The sequence below is a fragment of the Equus przewalskii genome, chromosome 27 (genome assembly GCF_037783145.1).
Source record: "Equus przewalskii isolate Varuska chromosome 27, EquPr2, whole genome shotgun sequence".
Taxonomy (NCBI): Eukaryota; Metazoa; Chordata; class Mammalia; order Perissodactyla; family Equidae; genus Equus; species Equus przewalskii.
Window position 1 is genome coordinate 38832990 of NC_091857.1, and position 21135 is coordinate 38854124.

The 21135-nt window shown below is 40.5% G+C and overlaps 1 protein-coding gene across 9 annotated transcripts in view; it reads right to left on the reverse strand.

The window, feature by feature from the left end:
• Window positions 1–21135, reverse strand: part of HSF2BP (heat shock transcription factor 2 binding protein) — a 107916-nt gene that overhangs the window by 53907 nt on the left and 32874 nt on the right. For all 9 annotated transcript variants that reach the window (XM_070597343.1, XM_070597339.1, XM_070597335.1 and 6 more), the window contains one exon: window positions 9485–9602. In XM_070597343.1, the coding sequence (XP_070453444.1) occupies window positions 9485–9602 (118 nt within the window). The remainder of the gene's footprint in view (window positions 1–9484; window positions 9603–21135) is intronic.

Consider the following 21135-nt stretch of genomic DNA (forward strand, 5'->3'; position numbering starts at 1 on the left):
TAACTGACCCAGGGAAGGGAAATACCCAACTCCAGTGAGCTCTAGCCTTCGGAAGGGAAATACCCAACTCCAGCCCACTCCAGCCAAGCTGTCCAGGATATGAAATGCAGTCCAGAGGCACAGGCTCACTACAAGACTGAGACGAAATCACAGGAAGAGTACAGTTAAGTGTCACCTAACAACACGGACACATTCTGAGAAATGCATTGTTAGGTGATTCTGTAGTTGTATGAACATCATACAATGCACTTATGCAAACCTAGATGGTACAGCCTACAACACACCTACCTCTATGGTCCTAATGTTATCAGACCACTGTCATGTATACGTGGTACATCATTGACCAAAATGTTGTTCTAGGCCTATTTACAGCAGTTCCTTTTAGTACATCATGCTGGCTATCACGAAAAAATTACAAGGCATATCATACCAAAAGGCAAAAAACACATCTGAAGAGACAGACCAAGCATCAGACCCAGACATGGCAGGGTCACTGGAATTATCAGACCAGAAATTTAGAACAATTATGATTAATATATTAAGGGCTCTAATATATCAAGTAGATAGCATGAAAGAACAGATGGATAATGTAAACAGAGAGACAGAAATCCTAAGAAAGAACCAATAAAAAAAAATGCTAGAGATAAAAAGCCCTGTAACAAAAATGAAGAAAAGTCTTTGACGGGCTTACCAGCAGACTAGACATGGCTGAGGAAAGAATCTCTGAACTAGAAGACATATTGATAGAAACCTCCAAAATTGAAAAGCAAAGAGAACAAAGACTGAAAAAACAGAACAGAATATCCAAGGACCGTGTGGCAACTACAAAGGGGGTAACACAAATGTAATGAGAATACCAGAAGGGAAAGAGAGAGAAAGGAACAGAACAAATATTTGAAACAGTAATGACTGAGAATTCCCCAAACTAATGTCAGACACCAAACCACAGATCCAGGAAGCTCAGGGATCACCAAGTAGGGTAAATGCAAAAATAAACTACACCTGGGCATACCATTTTCAAACTGCAGAAAATCAAAGATAAAGAAAATATCCTGAAAGAAGCCAGAGAAAAAAACACCTCACCTACAGAGGAACAAAGATAAGAATTACATCCAACTTCTCAGAAAACATGCAAGCAAGAACAGAGTAGAGTAAAATATTTAAAATGTTGAGAGGTAAAAAACCCACCAACTTACAATTTTATACAATTCAATTCTTCTTACAATTCTGTAAGCAAAATTACTCTTGAAAAGTGAAGGAGAAATAAGACTTTCTCAGACAAACACAAATTAGAATTTGTTGCCAGCAGACCTGCCTTATAAGAAATGTTAAAAGAAGTTCTTTAGAGAGAAGGAACATACCACAGACCGGAAACTTGAATTACTTAAAGAAAGGAAGAACACTAAAGGAGGAATAAGTGAAGGAAAAATAAAAACTTTCATTTTTCTTATTCTTAGTTGATCTAATAGATAAAAGTTTGCTCAAAATAATAATGGCAGCAATATATTTGACTATGCATGCTTATGTAGATAGCTGTATGTGTGTGTGTATACGCTTGTGTATAAGTGAAATGAATGATAGCAATGATACAAGGAATGGCAGGAAGTAATTAGGATTATTCTTTATCATAAGATACTCACACTACCCAGGAAGTGATATGATATTATTTAAAAGCAGACTAGACTCTGAGTGTATACTGGAAACTACAGGCAACCACTAAAAAAAGTAAAAAGAGAAGCACAACCAACATGCTAAGAAAGGAAAGAAAATAAAATCACATAAAATGATCAGTTAAAATCACAAAATGCAGAAAAAGAATGGGAGACAAAAATAGGAATAAAAACCAAGGGCAACAAATAGAAAACAGTAATGAATATGGTAGACATTAACCCAACTATATCAATTATCACTTTGAATGTCAGTGGTCTAAATGCACCAACTAAAAGACCAATTTGTCAGAGTGGATCAAAAAAACAAGACCCAAGTATGTATTGTGTACCAAATACCCACTTTAGGGGCTGGCCCTGTGTCTGAGTGGTTAAGTTCGCACGCTCTGCTTTTGCGGCCCAGGGTTTGGCGGTTCAGATCCTGGGTGCAGACCTACACACCACTCATCAAGCCATGCTGTGGTGGTGTCCCACATAGAAGAACTAGAATGACCTATAATTAGGTCATATACAACTATGTACTGGGGCTTTGGGGAGAACAAAAAAAATAGGAAGATTGGCAACAGACGTTAGCTCAAGACCAATCTTTCTCACTGAAAAAAAAGCATAAAAAGATATCCACTTTAAATACAAAGATAGATACAGATTAAAAGTAAAGGGTGGAGAAAGATACACCATGCTAACATGAATCAAAAGGAAGCAGGAGTAGCTATATTAGTTTCAGACAGAGCAAATCTCAAAACAAGGAAAGTATCAGGGATAAAGAAGTGTACTAGATAATGACAAAGGGGTCAATTCTCCAAGAAGACGTAATTCTTAACACCTATGTGCCTAACAACAGAGCGTCAAACTACGTGAGGCAAAAACTGATAAAACTGCAAGGAGAAACAGACGAATCCACTATTACAGATAGAGACTGTGACACCCTGTCTCAGAAACGGACAGATCCCGTAGACAGAAACTCAGCCAAGGACATAACGGAACTGAGCAATGACATCAATCAACTGGCTAGAACTGACAGCTATAGACTACTTCATGCAGCAACAGCAGAACACACACTCATCACAAGCTCACACGGAACACTCACCAAGACAGACCACATTCAGACAAGAACACACCTCAACAAATTTAAAAGAACACAAATCATACAATATCCGCTCTTAGCCCATAACGGAATTAAACTAGAAATCAGTAACAAAAAGATAATGGAAAATCCAAAATAGTGCCAATTAAATAACATATAAATAAGACATGGATCAAATAAGAACTTTCAAGAGAAATTTTAAAATATTTTGAACTGAATGAAAATGAAAATACAACTTACCAAAATTTGTGGGATGCAGCAAAAGCAGTGCTTAGAAGGAAACTTATAGCCCTGGTTGCAGATATTAGAAAAGAAGACAGATCTAAAATCAATAATTTGTTTCCACCTCAGAAGACTGGAAAAAGAAGAGCAAGTTAAATCCAAAGTAAGCAGAAGAAAACAGGAAATCAATAGAGAAAAATCAATGAAACCAAAAGCTGATTCTTTGAAAAGATCAATAAAATCAACAAGCTTCCAGCCAGGCTAACTGAATAAAAAAGACAGAGGACACAAACTACTAATATCAGAAATGAAAGAAGGGACATCATCAAAGATCCCACGAAAATGGTAAGGATTACAACCAAATACTACACAAATTTGATAACCTAGATGAAATGGACCAATTCCTTGAAGGATAATTTCTGCCAAAATGCACACAAGAAGGAACACACAATCTGTACAGGCCTTTATCTATGAAAGAAATTGAATTAATAATAAAAAAAACCTTCCAAAACAGAAAGCATCAAGTTCAGATGAGTTTACTGGGAAATCCTACCAAACACTTAAGGAAGAAATTTTACCAATTCTCTACAATCTCTTTCAGAGGATGGAAGCAGAGCAAATACTTCCTAACTCATTCTATTACTCTGATACCAAAACCAGACAAAGACATACAAGAAAATAAAACTATAGACCAAACTCTCTCATGAACTTAGACGCAAAAATCCTCAACAAAATATTAGCAAATTGAATCCAAAAAAGTATAAATAGAATTATACACCATGACCAAGTGGGATTTATCCCAGGTATGCAAGGCTGATTCAAAATTCGAAAATGAATTAATGTAATCCATCACATGAAGAGACTATAAAAGAAAAATCACATAATCATATCAATAGCTGAAGGAAAAGGATTTGACAAAGTGCAACATCCGTTCATGATAAAAACTCTCAGTAAACTAGAAATAGAAGGGAACTTCCTCAACTTGAAAAAGACTATCTACAAAAAACCTACAGCTAACATCATATTTAATAGCGAGAACCTCAAAGTTTTCCCATTAAGATGGGAAAGCAAGGATGTCCCCTCTCACCACTCATTTTCAACATCATATTGGAAATCCCTGCCTAATGCAATAAGACAAGAAAAGGAAATAAAATGTATACAGATTGGAAAGGAAGACATAAAATTGTCTTTGTTCACAGATGACATAATCGTCTACATAGAAAACCTAAAAGAATCAATAACAACAACAAAACATCCTGGAACTAATAAAATTATAGCAAGGTTGCAGGATATAAGGTTAATATACAAAAGTCAATTGAAATCAAAAACACAATACCATTAGCACCCCCAAAAAATGAAACACTTAGGTATAAACCTAACAAAATATATACAATATCTGTAAGAGGAAAACTACAAAACTCAAATGAACAAAATCAAAGAACTAAATAAGTGGAGAGCTACTCCATGTTCATGGGTAGGAAGACTCAGTATTGTCAAGATGTCAGTTCTTCCCAACTTGATCTACAGATTCAATGCAATCCTAATCAAAATCCCAGCAAGTTATTTTATGGATATTGACAAACTGATTCTAAAACTTACATGGAGAGGCAAAGAACCAGAAGTGCCAACACAATATTGAAGGAGAAGAACAAAGTTGGAGGACTGATGCTACCTGACTTCAAGACTTACTATGAAGCTATGGTAGTCAAGACAGTGTGGTACTTGGAAAAGAATTGACAAATACATCAGCGGAATCAAACAGAGAGCCCAGAAATAGAGCCACATAAATACAATTAACTGACTTTTGACAAAGGAACAAAGACAATACAATGGAGCAAAGATGATCTCTTCAACAAATGGTACAGGAACAACTGGACATTCATATGCAAAAAATTAATCTAGTCACAGGCTTTACATCCTTCACAAAAATTAACTCAAAATGGATCACAGACATAATGTATAATGCAAAACTGTAAAATTCCTAGCAGATAACACAGGAGAACACCTAAGTGACCTTGGATATGGTGATGGCTTTTTAGATACAACACCAAAGACATGATCCATGAAAAAAAATAATCGATAAGCTAGACTTCATTAAAATTAAAAATTCTGCTCTGTGAAGGACAATATCAAGACAATGAGAAGACAAGTCACAGACTAAGAGAAAATACTTGCAAATGAAATATCTAATAAAGGACTATTATCCAAAATACACAAAGAACTCTAAAACTCAACAATAACAACAACAACAACAAAAACAAGTAAAAAAGTGAGCCAAAAGACCTTAACAGGCATCTCACCAGAGAAGATATACAGATGGGAAATAAGCGAATGAAAAGATGCTCCACATCATATGTCATCAGAGAAATGCAAACTAAAACAATGACATACCACTATACACCTTTTAGAATGACCCAAATTCTGAACACTGACAACACCAAAGGCTGACAAGGCTGTGGAGCAACAGGAACTCTCATCATTGCCGGTGGGAACGTAAAATGGTGCCGCCACTCTGGAAGACAGTTTGATAGTATCTTACAAAACTAAACATACTCTTTCCGTGTGATCCAGTAAATGTGCCCCTTGGTAACTTACCCAAAGGAGCTGAAACTTACGTCCACACAAAAACTTACACACAATGTCTAGAGCAACTTTATTCATAATTGCCCTAACCTGGAAGCAATTAAGATGTCAGTAAATGGAGACATAAACTGTGGTATATAGACAATGGAATATTACTCGATGCTAAAAAGAGATGATCTATCAAGCCAGGAAAAGACAGGGAAGAACCTTAAATGCATATTACTAAGTGAAAGAAGCCAATCTGAGAAGGCTTCCAACTGTATGACATATTGGAAAAGGCAAAACTATGGAGACAATAAACATATCAGTGGTTGCCAGGGGTAGGGATGGGGAAGAGATGAATAGGTACAACACAAAGGATTTTTAGGGCAGTGAAAATACACTATGTGATATTATAATTATGAATATATGTCATAAGACATTTATCCAAACCCACAGAATATACGACACCAAGAGTGAACTCTAATATAAACTACGGACCTTGGGTGATTGTGATGTGTCAACGTAGGCTCATCCTTGGTAAAAAAATGTACCATTCTGGTGAGTGCTGTTGATAACAGGGAAGGCTATGTGTGTGTGGGAGCAGGGAGTATATGAGAAATCTCTGTATCTTCCTCTCAATTTTGCTGTTAAACTAAAACTGCTCTAAAAAAATTGTCTTTAAAAAAATTCCCCATCTCTGGTCTGAGGCACCCAAGCTGCTTAAAATGAGTAGCCTTTGATCGTGGAGGGCAAAAAAAGCAAAATCCCCAGGAAAGAAGCAAGTTACAGTCAAGGCATGGAGAGGCCAAAAAGAAAAGGAAGCTTACTTAGAGTACAAGAAAGGTCCTGGTTCCAGAGGACTCAAGGTTGGGAGTGAGCAGTGAAGAAGAAAGTGGACCGATGTCATGCACATTAGAAGGCAGCCAAAGATTACATGATGGAGAAGACCCACTTCAGGCTGCTGCGTGCTCAGATCCCAAGTGGAGTTTGAGGCCAGCAGTCTGTACATGAGCTCTGCTCAGTGGTCAGATGAAGACTGCCAAGTAAGCAAGCAAATGTCTCTGAAGCCAATTCTCCCTATCTCCCACTGCAATGGACAAGAGCTCATGAGGATGCAAAGGCACAGAGCTCCACCTACTGGAACCAGAGAGGCTAAAAGAGACTCAGCCCTCACACACAGCCTCGCCTTCGAAACTGGAGGAGGAGGTTAGCTGGTCCCAGGAACAGTGACCTTGTACAGACCACAGAAGCAAAAGAGACAATGGTTTAGTATCCAGAACACATAAAAAATGACAGCAAACCATTAAGAAAAATATAACCCAATAGAAATGAGCAACAGTCACGAACAGGTAATTCACAGAAAAAAACAAGTATTACAAACATGTGAAAAGAGTCTCAACTTCACTGGTAATCTAAATCTAAAAACAGACAGGCAGACAGACAGATATAGATAGAAAACATAAGTATTCTTTATAAGAATACAATAAACAATGAAGGGGTGATGAGGGCATGGGAGCATCCAGTGGTGAGCATGCTGACGTATCTCTGATGACACTGACGATGCAGAGCACTGACGTAGTACGGTGGAGGAGTACACTTTGGTGACAATTTGGCACTATCCTATAATGGTGAAAATACGCATGTCCTACTTATCCAATACTCCACTTCTGAGAAAACTCACAGAGGAACTGGCACGCAGCTTAGCAAGGAGAGGTTTGCAGCACTATATCTGAGGAATAAAACCTGAAAAGAACCTATATGTCCACTAGTCAGTGAAAAGATAATCCAAATGTTACATCTTCTTTGATATAAGATACTTAAAAGGAATTAACTAGATCCATGGACAAGTTGTAAAAATATACACAAAACTATATAAGTTATATCTTATATTATATTATATGCATTGCTCATGTACATATATTTGCTAGCACAAAATACTAAAATGGACTGGAGAGTCTAGTCCAGATAAGATGGACTAAACACCCCACCCTCTTGCTTCCACAGAATGCAGCTATAAATGCTGAACAGAATACAAGGAGCAGCTGTGGGAGGCCCCAGAGAAGTAAACAGGAACAGGCAGACTGGGAAGAAAACCAGGAGTGTAAGAACCACCAAACCGGCAGTGAGTTTACCACGCAGCCCGCAGCCCGGAAGTGGCAGTGACCCACAGCGAGCGAGCACCAGGAGAAGACTTCTGCAGGCTCAGGCAGTAGGGGAGGAACCTCCTGGCAGTGACCACGCTAGCAGTGGGAGCCCCAGGTAACTCACTCTGTGCAAAAGAAATCCTCCTCACCACTGGAAGGAATTGTGGTTCTGTAAACTCCTGCTGTCTGGCCCTGGATGTGGGCAAAGTGGCAAAAACATAGGGCACAGCAGGGCACATAAAACCCTAGCATTCCAGGGGAAGGACTGAAAAAGGGAGCCCTGGGGAACTAAGAAGTACCAAGGACATTGTGGAGCGTTCAGAGCTCAAGAAAGTGACCCACAAGGTTGTTATAAACCCCGACCCTCATTCCAGGCTATGCACATGTGGATCTGATCATAAACAGCATATCCGAGACTCTGAGAACTAACCTCTCAACTACCATGAAGGTCTCAGGCTGGCCACAGGTGGCACACGTGAGGGGCAGACCCAATAGCACTGCAAAGGCTTTCTGAAAATAGAACTCACATTGAAACCACAACACAGAGGGGGCTGATCAGAACTTGCGACTAGAACCCAACCAGGTTGACTGCCTGCTAATACAAAAACATCAGCATTTCCTGCAGGATTTAAACAAGACCCAAGGTCTCAAAACAACATTCAAATGTCTACAGTACAATCCAAAATTACTCAGCATACAAAGAAGCAGGAAAAATCCCAACTCACATGGGAAAAGACAACCAAGAGACACCAAGGCCAAGATGACACAGATGCTGGAAGTGTATGACAAAGACTTTAAAGAAACTTCTACAAAAAACACTCCAGGAAGTAAAAGCAAATACTCGAAATGAATGGTGTGACAGGCAGAGTCCTAGAACAGCCCAAGATTTCCCACCCTCATCCCTGGGGCTATACCTATAATACGACATGCTGGTCATGTTCAGTTACATGGGAGAGAGACTCTGCAGATATAATTAAGGTTACTGATCAGTCTACTCAGTTAATCAAAAGGGAGTTTATCCATTTACGCCTAATCTAAACACATGAGCCCAACAAAAGCAGAGTTTCTCTGGCTGATAGCAGAGGAGGAAGTCCGAGAGGTTCCAAGTGTAAGAAGGGTCCAGCAAGCTGCTGTGGCATGAAGATGGTGTGGGGTCATGGGATAAGGAACTCAGTCGGCCCTGGAAGGAGTGAGTGGCCCGCACCTGACAGCCATCAAAGAAACAGGCAGCTCAGTCCTACAAATGCAAGGCAGTGGGCTCTGCCAGCAACGAACACACCTGGAAGGAGATTCTCGCCAGGGCCGCCAGAAAACAGCGCAGCTTCAACAATGCCATGACTGTGGCCCTCTGAGACGCTAGTCAGAGAACTCAGCTAAGCCCACTCAGACTTCTGACCTAAACGACACACTGTCAAGTATGTGTTGTTTTAGCCACTAAGTCTGCAGTAACTTGTTACACAACAAGAGAAAAGGAACACAGATTTTGGCACCTTGAAGTCGGGTTCTGCTGTAACAAATATCTATTTAAGTTCATTTTGAGGTAATTAATACAACCCTGAAGTGTCACACCAGCATTTGGGACTCACTGATCGCTCTAAGGTGAGAACATTCCTTTTGTTTATGCTATTTTTCTAAAATAGTATTGAATAGAGAGCGTGTCCCTTAATTCTCCGGGCAATTTGCTTCTTCTAGTTTTTAGAACTATTGCCAAATTAACTGTGTTTATTTGAAAAAGAGGCCCAATCAGCAAATTCTAACTGGTATGTAAATAAACATGAACTTTCGAATAGTATCCTCCGTACACTTTGAGTTTGGTACACTGTCCTGGCTTCAGGTCTCCCAGAAGCTGCAGCATGGTGTCCAAGAGCACTCGACTGGAGTTAACCAAGAATTCACGACCGCACGCTATGGCAGCAACATCTGCAACAGAAAGAGAAAACAAAGCATCAAAATCACTGTTACTTCAGAATCTAGAAAAGTTTGCCCAAGATGGAGTATTTATTGCTGTTTTTCTCCTAACAGATGAAATGAAAACACAGAATAACAAACAAGGCACTAAAAAGCAGTATTATCCACAGGGCTGACAGCCCAGAGAGAGTAACTGACAACCACAACAGTTACTAAGCCTGTGAGTAAGGGCCTCTGTGATTAGCGAATGCCTCGGTAGAGGAACAGAGCACTAGGATCTAAATACGTCAGCAGCCCGACTGCAGGACAGCGAGGGGACACCAGGGTCTGGAATACTGGATTAAACAGCTGTGAGCCGGCAGGGTCCAAACAGAAGATGGGGGCTGATTACTTTATCTGGGACAAAAGATGCTAAAATCCACTTTCAATCCTGGGAGAGAAATCCTAATGACTTTGAACTACGATACCAAACTGAAATCATGAGGTCAAAAGACAGTATGAAAACTGATTCTGAAAAACACTTTTTTTCTGAATTTTACATCCTACTATGGGTTGGCAGGTATCACCATGCCTGAGGCATCGCAAGACCAGCATGAAGGCCAGGTGGGATTACTCGATCCCACCAGCTCCCAGTGGACACTCTGCAGCTAACACGGGCCCTGTCAACACTCCCAGACACCTGTGAGGATACATCAATGATCCAAGTATATCCATGTACTTGTTGGTAAGATTTCTCTTTAGCTAGGTCTAACAATAAAGCATGATTCAAAGTGATTAAAATTCCTAACTTGAATGAGCTGACCGACAGCCTGGTGGCGCAGCAGTTAAGTTTGCACCTTCTGCTTCAGCGGCCTGGGGTTCACGGGTTTGGATCCCAGGGGCGGACCTACGCACTGCTTGACAAGCCATGCTGTGGCAGGCATCCCAATATAAAGTAGAGGAAGATGGGCTCGGATGTTAGCTCAGTGTCACTCTTCCTCAGGAAAAAGAAAAAAAAAGGATTGGCAGATGTTATCTCAGGGCTAATCTTCCTCAAAAAGAAAAAAAAAAAGAGCAGGCCAAGGTGGAAAAGTAGAGCAGCAGCGTCCTTCTCCCTCTGACTTAACGGAAATGCTTCTAGTAATTCACAATTAAGTGTGACGCCTAATGGATGATTCTGGTAGGATCTTTTATGAGTTCAAGGAAGTTTTCTTCTATTTTTAGTTTGCTAATAATTATCAAGAATGGAGGATGACTTTTATCACTAACTTGTTCTGCCTTTGATTAACTGTAATCTAACGGCAGAACATAAAATTTCATCTATGCTACCAGATCAACTTTATGGAATCAGATCCTGGACATTCCTATTTATTTTTGTTTCTCTGTGCTGAGAAGGATCAAGAGAGGTACATTAAAGTCTCCTAAACCTAACAGATTTTTTCCCCCATTTTTGCTTGTCTTTCCAGCGATTTTTGCCCCATAAATTGGTGCTGTGTTACCTGGTACATAATTTCATGATAGTTGTAACTTTACTGAGGACTGGACCTTCACTGACACAAACTTACTTTCTTTGTTCAATCAATTTAAACCTGATGACTATATTTTCTAGCATATGACACACTCTGGTTTTACTAAAGAAATGTCTAGTGGAAAGATGAAGCTTCAAGCATTTGGCATCACAAACTGATAGAAAGTCATTTTAAGGTAGTTTTTCAGGGGAAAACCTCCTTCATGTAACTAGAGTAGACCACATACTGGACCCTGCAGGAAAACATACATTCTAGCTAGGTTCTTTGGTAGCTAGTTTCCAGAGATGACTTCCCAATGAACCAAGCCTCCAGCATGCAGACCCTTGGGCTGGCCCTGGCCTATGACTCACATGTAACTAGCAGAGTGCAGCGGAACTGACACAGCGTGACTGTCAAGGCAAGGCAGGAAGGGGCCTGACAGCTTCCACGCTGGTCTCTCGCCACTTGCCCTAGGAGCCCTGAGTTGCTAGGCAAGAGGCTGCCATGATGCAGAGACCATACAAAGAGCACACGGTGGAGAAGCCCTGGGACTACATGAGGAGAGAAAGAGAGAGGCACCCCACTAGCCCCCAGCAGTTTCATCCCCAGCAATCTGAATCACCCCCAGTGAGGCCCCAGATGTTGCAGAACAGCAGCAAATCACCCCTGTGAAGCCCTGAGCAAACTGCAGATTCGTCAGCAAAATAAATGGATGTTGTTGTTTAAAGATTTGACATTTTGGGGTGGTGTGTTACACAGCAACAGATAACAGGAACATCAGCGAAGAAAACATTAGAGCAAAAACTACATTGTATCATAGCAGGCAACAACACCAAACAAAACACAACAAATTTACTAGTAAATGAAGTCCCATATCATGTATCCAGCATTACAGTAGCAAATGCCAATCTTGCATTTCATTGAACATCACTATCTAAAGAGCAAACTACAAAGTAAGATAAATGTGAATAAATTCCTACACAGACAGCTCCAGTATTTGTCAGTCTGTCTGGGATGTGAGTCAACTCTAGGACTATAAAGCATTGCTGGTTTAATTTTTTGTTAAAATGTACTTATTTTTTCTAGGTTCATTTTTCTTTAAAATTATTTATATAGGTATTTCTAGAATTTATCATAGAAATTATATAATTTAAGAAATAAATCTGGTGTCAATTAAGTATGCTGATAAAAATATAAAGAGTTGAGCTGTATTATGTCTGACATTTTTGATTTAGGTTGTAATAATTTTGTCTTTTTCCAGCTTTAGAAATAACGATGGGGTACCAGCATAGTGATGGACATAGATCAATGGTAGAATTTAGAGTCCACAAATAAACCCTCACATTTATGATCAACTGATTTTCAAGAAGGGTATCAAGACAACTGAATGGAGAAAGGATAAAAGAATAATCTTTCCAGCGAAAGGTGCTGGGACAATCGGATAGTCACATACAAAGAAAGAAAGTTGGATCCCTACCTCACACCATATATAAAAATTAACTCAAAATGGATCAAAGACCCAAATGTTAAGAGGTACAATCATAAAACTCTTAGAAGAAAACATAGGAGTAAATCTTCATGACCTTGGATTAGACAACAGTTTCTTAGCTATGACATCAAAAACACAAGCAATTAAAGGAAAAAATATACTGGTTATCATCAAAATGTAAAACTTTTGCGCTTCAAAGGACACTATCAAGAAAGTGAAAAGACAACTCACAAAATGAGAGAAAATTTTTTACAAATCATATATCTGATAAGCGACTGGTATCTAGAATATACAAAGAACTCTTACAACTCAATAATAAAAAGACAAATAACTCAATTTAAAAACGGCAAAGGACTTGAATAGAAACTTCTCCAAAGAAGATATACAAATGCTCAAAAAGCACATGAAAAGATGCTCAACATCATTAGCCATCAGGGTTATGCAAATCAAAATGACAATGAGACACCACTTCACACCTACCAGGAAGGCTATTATCAAAAATATAATCAAGTGTTGGCGAGTATGTGGAGAAACTGCAACCCTCATGCCCTGCTGGGGGGAATGTAAAATGGTGCAGTCACTGTGGAAAATAGTCTTGACAGTTCCTCAAATGGCTAAAGCCATACCATATGACCCAGCAATTCCACTCCTAGCTATATATTCAAGAGAAATGAAAGCTTATGTCTACACAAAAACTTGTACACAAATGTTTGTAGCGTCATTAGTCACAATAACCAACAAGCAGAAACAACCAAAATGTTCATCCATAGATTGATGAATGGAGAGGTATGGTATAGCCATTCAATGAAACAGTGTCAGCCATAAAAGGAATGAAGTACTGACACATGTTCTTATATGCAAAAATCTTGAAAACACCATGCTAAGTGAAAGAAGCCAGTCACAACAGACCATATATGGTATTATATGAATTGTCCAAAATAGGCAAATCTAGAGAGATAGAAAGTATTATCAGAGGTTGCCTAGAGTTGGGGGGAATGGCCAGATTCAAAAGAAATCCATTTGGGGTGATGAGAATGTTTTAAAATTGATTGTGGAGATGGACGCACAGCTACATGAATATACTAAAGCCACGGAATTATATACTTTAAATTGGCAAATTGTAATGGTATATTACTATATCTCAATAAAGCTGTTAAAGAGTAATTAATAATAACAACAACAGGGATACAGTTTTCACGTTCAATGGAGCCCTTAGTCTCTACTGCTCATCCTGAACTTGTTTTCTATAAACCTCTTATCGGCAGCACAAGCGCTGCACCATAATTTTTGAAAGAAACATAAGCAGGTTTCCTCTGATATTAATATTGTGACCCTGTTTCATCGTTTGGTTTTTGTTTCTTTGTATTTGCTGTGGTAGTTTCTTATCAAGTCAATTATTCAGCTGTCACAGGGAGGGGGGAGGGCCAAGGGCCGTGAGTGATCTCAGTCTTGGAACTCTGCCTCTGTACACTCTTTCTGGAAATCCCCCGCAGGGTTGGAGGGGATGCCCAGTCCTGCTGGGCGGTGGCTCCTAGAAGTCAGTTTCTCTCCTCCTTTGGGTGCTCTGGTTTCTGTGGCGAGAAGTCAGATTAGAGAGATCAGCCCTATAATCTGAGGGCTAGCTGAGAGAGATGAGCCTACCGTCCTTCTCTGTTCGCTGCTGTTAGTCTACAGCGTCAAAGTGACTCCTGGGAGATGTCCAATATCGCTTACAACCTGCTCATGCCTTTGCCTGCAAAACCTGTCTCTGCCAGATTAGGTAAATTTCCACTGTGGAGTGAGCACACCCCACTGTTAGGAAGCCCAGTCACAGAAAAATCAATGGCAAGGCATATGGTGACACAGTTTTACTTCCAGCCAATGCTATCACCTGTTGATCCACCATGAAGAAACCAGCTCCAAGCGGAAGTCTCCATCTTTCCTACGGCTCATCTACAAGCATAGTTCCTGTTTTTTCAATTTGGTCAGAATTTTTCCCTTAAGACTTTATTGCACTCTCAGGAAAGGAATATTCTCAGCATCTTTCATTTCTCCCAACCTGTAACGGTTACTCCGGAATCATTATCAGAAAGATATTTTTTCCTTCTCTGGACACAACCCCTGCAAGTTTAACGGATGGAGATTTATTTTGCAAAAGAACCTGACAAATAAAAGGTACCACAGAAGGACGATTTTTAGGAGTCCCAGAAAATTCTCTGATATGCAAATGACAGCCAATCTGAACACTAATTTGGCCATATTATGTATGACTCAAGAAATAACCAAAGAATTAACTATGGTCCCAGAATCCCTATGGGGGAAAGATTCTACAGACAGAGTCAAATAACTGGAACAAAGCCAAAAGAGTCCAGATGATTCTTCTCCATCTTTACCTAAACTTCCTCAATATTCTCTAGAGCTGAGCCACAAAAGGCTGTAGGCCAACTGTGACCAGTTAAATAGAAAAAGGACTAGTAATTCCTTGTACAGTCCCTGCAATCACCTAATGTTGACTGTTTTAAAAAAGCCTAATGGTAGAGAATATGGATTTGTGTAAGATCTGTGAACAAGTAACAAAACGATTCTGTGTTGCTGTACTGACTACCCCAAATACTATCCTCTCATTGTCCCACCTGAAACCAAATTCTTTACAAGAACAGATTAACGCTTAGGTCTCTTTAGTGTCCCATTCTATAAAGTTGGCCAATTTACTTGCCTTCACCTAGTAAAATCAACAATTCACCCAGAAAGTTACATATGGAATTCAGTGAAATTCCATCCTACTTCTCTTGGGTCTTAATGCCAGATGTCAAGGATACAGGAGCCGTTGTGAGGTCCTTCTGATCCAATAGGTACATAATCTCCTCACGTTCCATTGATCTGGAAAACTCTGAAGCTGACTATGTTTTCTCCTTGCTGAGCTAGCTAAAAAGGGACATGAACTTCTAAAGAAACATTTCAATTCCACAAAACAACAGCTCATTATCTAGGCCAGACTCAGTCAACTGAAGGAAGGGAATTATCTAAGGAAGATTACAACATATCCAAAGTCACCCAAGACCAACCACTAAAAGACAATTAAGAGAACTTCTGTGATCAACTGGATATTGCAGATAACAGATACCAAATTTTTCTGAATTAGCAAGACTTCTGTAAGACTAGACTAAATCAAACATGTCAGAACTGTGCCCATGGAACACATCAACCAAAACAGCCTTCAGTGACCTCAAAATATCTCTCAACAATTACCTCTAATATCCCAGATTATCATAAATCTTTCTAAATGCTAAACTGAAAATCAGCTCTCTACAAGCCAACCTTGCCTTTGATGAGGTCCAACAACAGTGATGGAGATCCAGACAGTCCCTGATGATCTCGCCTAGAGCTCAAAGAACGAACCACCTCCAACAACGACAAAGATACAGACACACACAGAGAAAGACGGACTGTTCTGAAGACACAGGAAAAAGCAGCCACCAGAATGGAAAGTGATACAGCTGCTATGAAAAACAGTCTGGCAGTGCCTCAAATAGTTAAACATCACATGACCCAGCAATGCCACTCCTAGGTATATGCCCAAGAGAACCGAAAACACATGTTCACATAGAAACTTGCACACAAATGTTCACAGCAACATTATCCGTAATAGCCAAAGAGTGGAAACCATCCAAATGCCTGGCCACTGACTCTTCACTCCAGACTCGGACTAGGTGACACGAGACCACCTATAGGTCAAGGTACAGAACTGGCACCTATTCTTCCACATGAAGAGCCACACCAGTCGAGGGCCAGGGCAGACCTTAATCATCATGTGGGGTCTAAGACTCTTTTCTCAAAAGATGAAACTGAGGGCCACAGAAACAAGAAGACAGGGCTAGTTGGTGCTGGAAGCAGAGCTGGACACTGGGCCTCAATTCCCACCCTGTCTTCTTTCCCACACACCACACTGCTTCCCTGTGTTGGTGTGAGTATGTGGAAGAGGGGAACAGGAAACAGAATAATTGGGGGGCAAGAGAAGTGATGGTCACCAACACAAGAGTGTTCTGCCATCAACTTTGTGCAACTATTACATCCATGAAAGATAAGCTGCTCCAGTCCTGCCCATAAATTATCAATAATCAAAAAGTAATCTTGATTCTATAATCACTATCTAACATTGTTCGAATGAATAAACTCAGAATTAAGAGTCAAGGAGTACAATTATGACTTCCAAATAATCAAAAAGCAGAAAAAGTAGTTAGAAAAGTAAGTTCTCCACGTGCAAGCTAAGCAAGTTAATCTCCACAGGACTGTGATATAATCTGCCCTCTACGTTCTAGGTTTGTAGGACTGTGATGACACTCCGCCCTCTTCTCTACGTTCTAGATACGCAGGACCATGATGATAACCTGCCCTCCTCTCCACGTTCTAGATACGCAGGATGGTGATGACAACCTGCCCTCCTCTCCACGTTCTAGATACACAGGATGGTGATGACAACCTGCCCTCCTCTCCACGTTCTAGATACGCAGGATGGTGATGACAACCTGCCCTCCTCTCCACGTTCTAGATACGCAGGATGGTGATGACAACCTGCCCTCCTCTCCACATTCTAGATACGCAGGATGGTGATGACAACCTGCCCTCCTCTCCACGTTCTAGATACACAGGATGGTGATGACAACCTGCCCTCCTCTCCACGTTCTAGATACGCAGGATGGTGATGACAACCTGCCCTCCTCTCCACGTTATAGATACGCAGGATGGTGATGACAACCTGCCCTCCTCTCCACGTTCTAGATACACAGGATGGTGATGACAACCTGCCCTCCTCTCTACGTTCTAAATTTTTCCTGTCATAGAAGTCACTGAAAACGATCACATCGGCCTGTTGAACAGCACCTGGGGTTACAATGTGCTGTCACCTACCGTAGTCCAGTAGAATATTCACAACAATGTGTAAGGTAATTAGAGCAGGTATTACTATTCCCCTTCTCAGGTAAGGAAAATAAAGTCCAGAGAATTACATCCTGGGGAGTGGACTAGCTGGGCCTAAAAAGTCCAGACCCTTTTACTATACTAATCTATTATTAAGAACAGTGACTATGGATGAGTAAGAAATTTAACAATTTCAGGGGCGGCCCTGTGGCCGAGTGGTTAAATTTACGCATTACACTTTGGCGGTCCAGGGTTTCGTCGGTTCAGATCCTGGATGCAGACATGGCACCACTCATCAAGCCATGCTGAGGCGGCATCCCACATGCCACAACTCAAAGGACTCACAACTAAAAATATGCAACTAGGTACCGGGGCGGGGGGGGAGGTGCTTTGGGGAGAAAAAGGAAAAATTAAAAAATCTTAAAAAAAAAACAAAAGAAATTTAACAATTTCAATGTTTAAACAAATCCCTGACTTCTAGTTTTTGCCTGAGATACAGTAAACTGGAAAGAGCTACACCTCCAGGGGCTGGTTGGGTTGCACAGAGTTCATGCACTCCACTTCAGCAGCCCAGGGTTCATGGGTTTGGACCCCGGGTGCAGACCTATGCATAGCTCATCAAGTCATGCTGTGGCAGTGTCCCACATACAAAATAGAGGAAGACTGGCACAGACATTATCTCAGCACCAATCTTCCTCACCAAAAAAAAAAAAAGTGGGGGAGATAATTCACATAATCACAGCTTATCTTGAACACATCACAGAATTGAATGCAAAGATCAACCAACTAATAGGAAAAATAAGAAAAGGCAGATGTTCCAAGGCGAGATGTGAAGCAAGCACTTGCTCACCTGGAGCAGACACTGGATGCCACACAAGCTAGCATGAAAAACTCAGCTAAAAGTTTTAACAAACTGCCAGATCAGCAGTTGCCTGGGGCTGACGGTGGGCTGAGGGGTTGACTACAAAAGAAGGGGATGGTGAGGAAGTGACGTCAGCAACATGGCGGAGTGAGCTTTCCTGGCAATCCCTCCCCTCCACGACACAACAAAAAAGACATTCACACTCCAGCAGAGGACATCCAAACACAACACAAAAAACGTCTGAGAGACCCATGCAGCCACATGACAGAGGGCAGAGAGGCTGGAGTCCCCCTCGGAGGAGGTGGAATGGGGTAGGAGAAAACTTTGGTCCCTCCCCAAAAGACTGTGATCTGGGACCCCGGGCAGCCACCGAGAGGGAAGGAAGGTGGGAGGGGATGTTTGTTCACAGGAATGTCAAAGATCCCTGAGGGCCCTCGCAGCATAGAGGGAAGCCCTCTACCAGGGAGAAAGCTATCATGGGGGGTGACCTCAGCAAGCCAACACCCCAGGAGAGCAGACAGTGAGAGCAGAGCAAGAAAACCCTGAGAGCACACAAGAGAAAGCGTACCTCCACCCACCCTGCCCAGCACTGGCTCCAGTGCCTGGGATCCCAGCAGAATGCAGAGGACTCAGAATATTTGCTCTTGACCCCCACACAGTGGCAATAGGCGGTAACTGCAACCAAATACCATCACAATGCACAAAAACAGAGCCACCCCCTCTAGCAATATCAAAAATTATATTAAATCTCCAGACCAGAGAGAAAATGACAAGTATACAGAAATCAGTCCTGAGGACACAGAAATATGTAATCTAAATGACAGTGAATTCAAAACAGCTATCATCAGAAAACTCAATGAGTTAAAAGAGAATGTAGAGAAACAATTCAACAAGTTCAGGAGCTACTTCACAAAAGAGATTGAAACCATAAATAAAAATCAATCAGAAATATTGGAGATAAAAGACACAGTGGAAGAGATAAAACAGAATATGGATTCCCTGAACACTCAAGCGGACATCATAGAGGAGCATATCGGCATAATCGAAGACAGACATGTTGAAAGACTCCAGACAGAGGAGGAAAGAGAACTAAGACTAAAAAGAAATGAAGAAAGTCTCCAAGAAATATCCAATTCAATTAGGAAACGCACCTTAAGAATTATAGGTATTCCAGAAGGAAAAGAGGAGAATGGAGCAGAAAGTCTGTTCACAGAAATAATAGTGGAGAACTTCCCAAACCTAGGGAAAGAGATGGATATCGACATGGAAGAGGCTACCAGATCTCCTAAATATGTCGATGTAAAAAGACCTACTGCAAAGCATACAGTAGTGAAACTGGCAAAAGTAAATGACAAAGCAAAAGTACTAAGGGCAGCAAGGAAGAAGAAAATAACCTACAAAGGAACCCCTATCAGGCTTTCATGGGATTCCTCTGCAGAAACCAAGACTGGAATGACATACTAAAATCTTTGAAGGATAAAAACTTTCAGCCAAAAATACTCTATCCAGCAAAAATATCCTTCAGATATGATGGAGAAATAAAAACTTTCTCAGATAAACAAAAGTTAAGGGAGTTTGTATCCACAAGACCCCCCTACAATAAATCCTCAAGAAGGCCCCCATACCTGGAAAAAAAAAAGGGAGAAAGGGGTTAGAAAGCACGGAGTAAGGAGATAAATAAGTAGACAAAATCAGAAAATTGTAGCTACACATCAGAACATGTTAGCAAATACTCAAGTACAGCATCAAAGAGAAAGGGAAGGAAAACACCACAAACAAAGATAATCTTGTCATTTTAACCACAAACTCAGAACACAAGATGGAATAAGATGTGAGAAAAACAACTTAGGAGGGGAAGAGAAAAGGGAATCAGTTTAGACTAAGGAAATAAGAGGCCATCAGAAAACAGACTATCTTCTCCATGAGATTCTGAATATAAACCTCATGGTAACCACTAAACAAAAAAGGAGAACAGAGACACAAATAATAAATAAGGAGAAAACGAACACAACATAAAAAACTACATAACTCAATGGGTAGACCAAACTACACAGAACGAAAAACAAAGGAAATGCAGTAGAACAAGGAAGAGAGTGATAAAATGGCAGCATTAAGCCCCTCACAAATTGATAATCACCCTAAATGTAAATGGATTGAATTCTCCAATAAAAAGACACAGAGTGGCGAGATGGATTAAAGAACAAGATCCAACAATATGCTGCCTCCAGGAAACACATCTCAGCTCCAAAGACAAACACAGCCTCAGAGCGAAAGGATGGAAGACCAAACTCCAAGCTAATGGCAAACAAAACAAAGCAGGTGTCACAATACTTAGACAAAGTGGACTTTAAGACAAGACATGTAAAGAGAGACAAAGAGGGGCAGTACACAGGATTAAAGGGACATGCCATCAGGAAGAAATAACACATACATATCTGTACACCCAACACAGGAGCACCAAAGTACATAAAGCAACTATTAACAAACCTAAAATAAGATATTAATAATAACACAGTAACAGTAGGGGACCTCAACACTCCACTCACATCAATGGACAGATCATCCAGACAGAAAGTCAACGAGGAAACAGTAGGATTAAGTGAAAAGCTTGGCCAGTTGGACTTAAGAGGTAAATATCGAACACCCCATCCAAAACAGCAGAATACACATTCCTCTCAAGTGCACACGGAACATTCTCAAGGACAGATCATATGTTGCGAAATGAGGCAAGCCTCAATAAATTTAAGAATACTGAAATAATAACAAGCATCTTTTCCAATCACAATGCTATGAAGGCTAGAAATTAGTTAG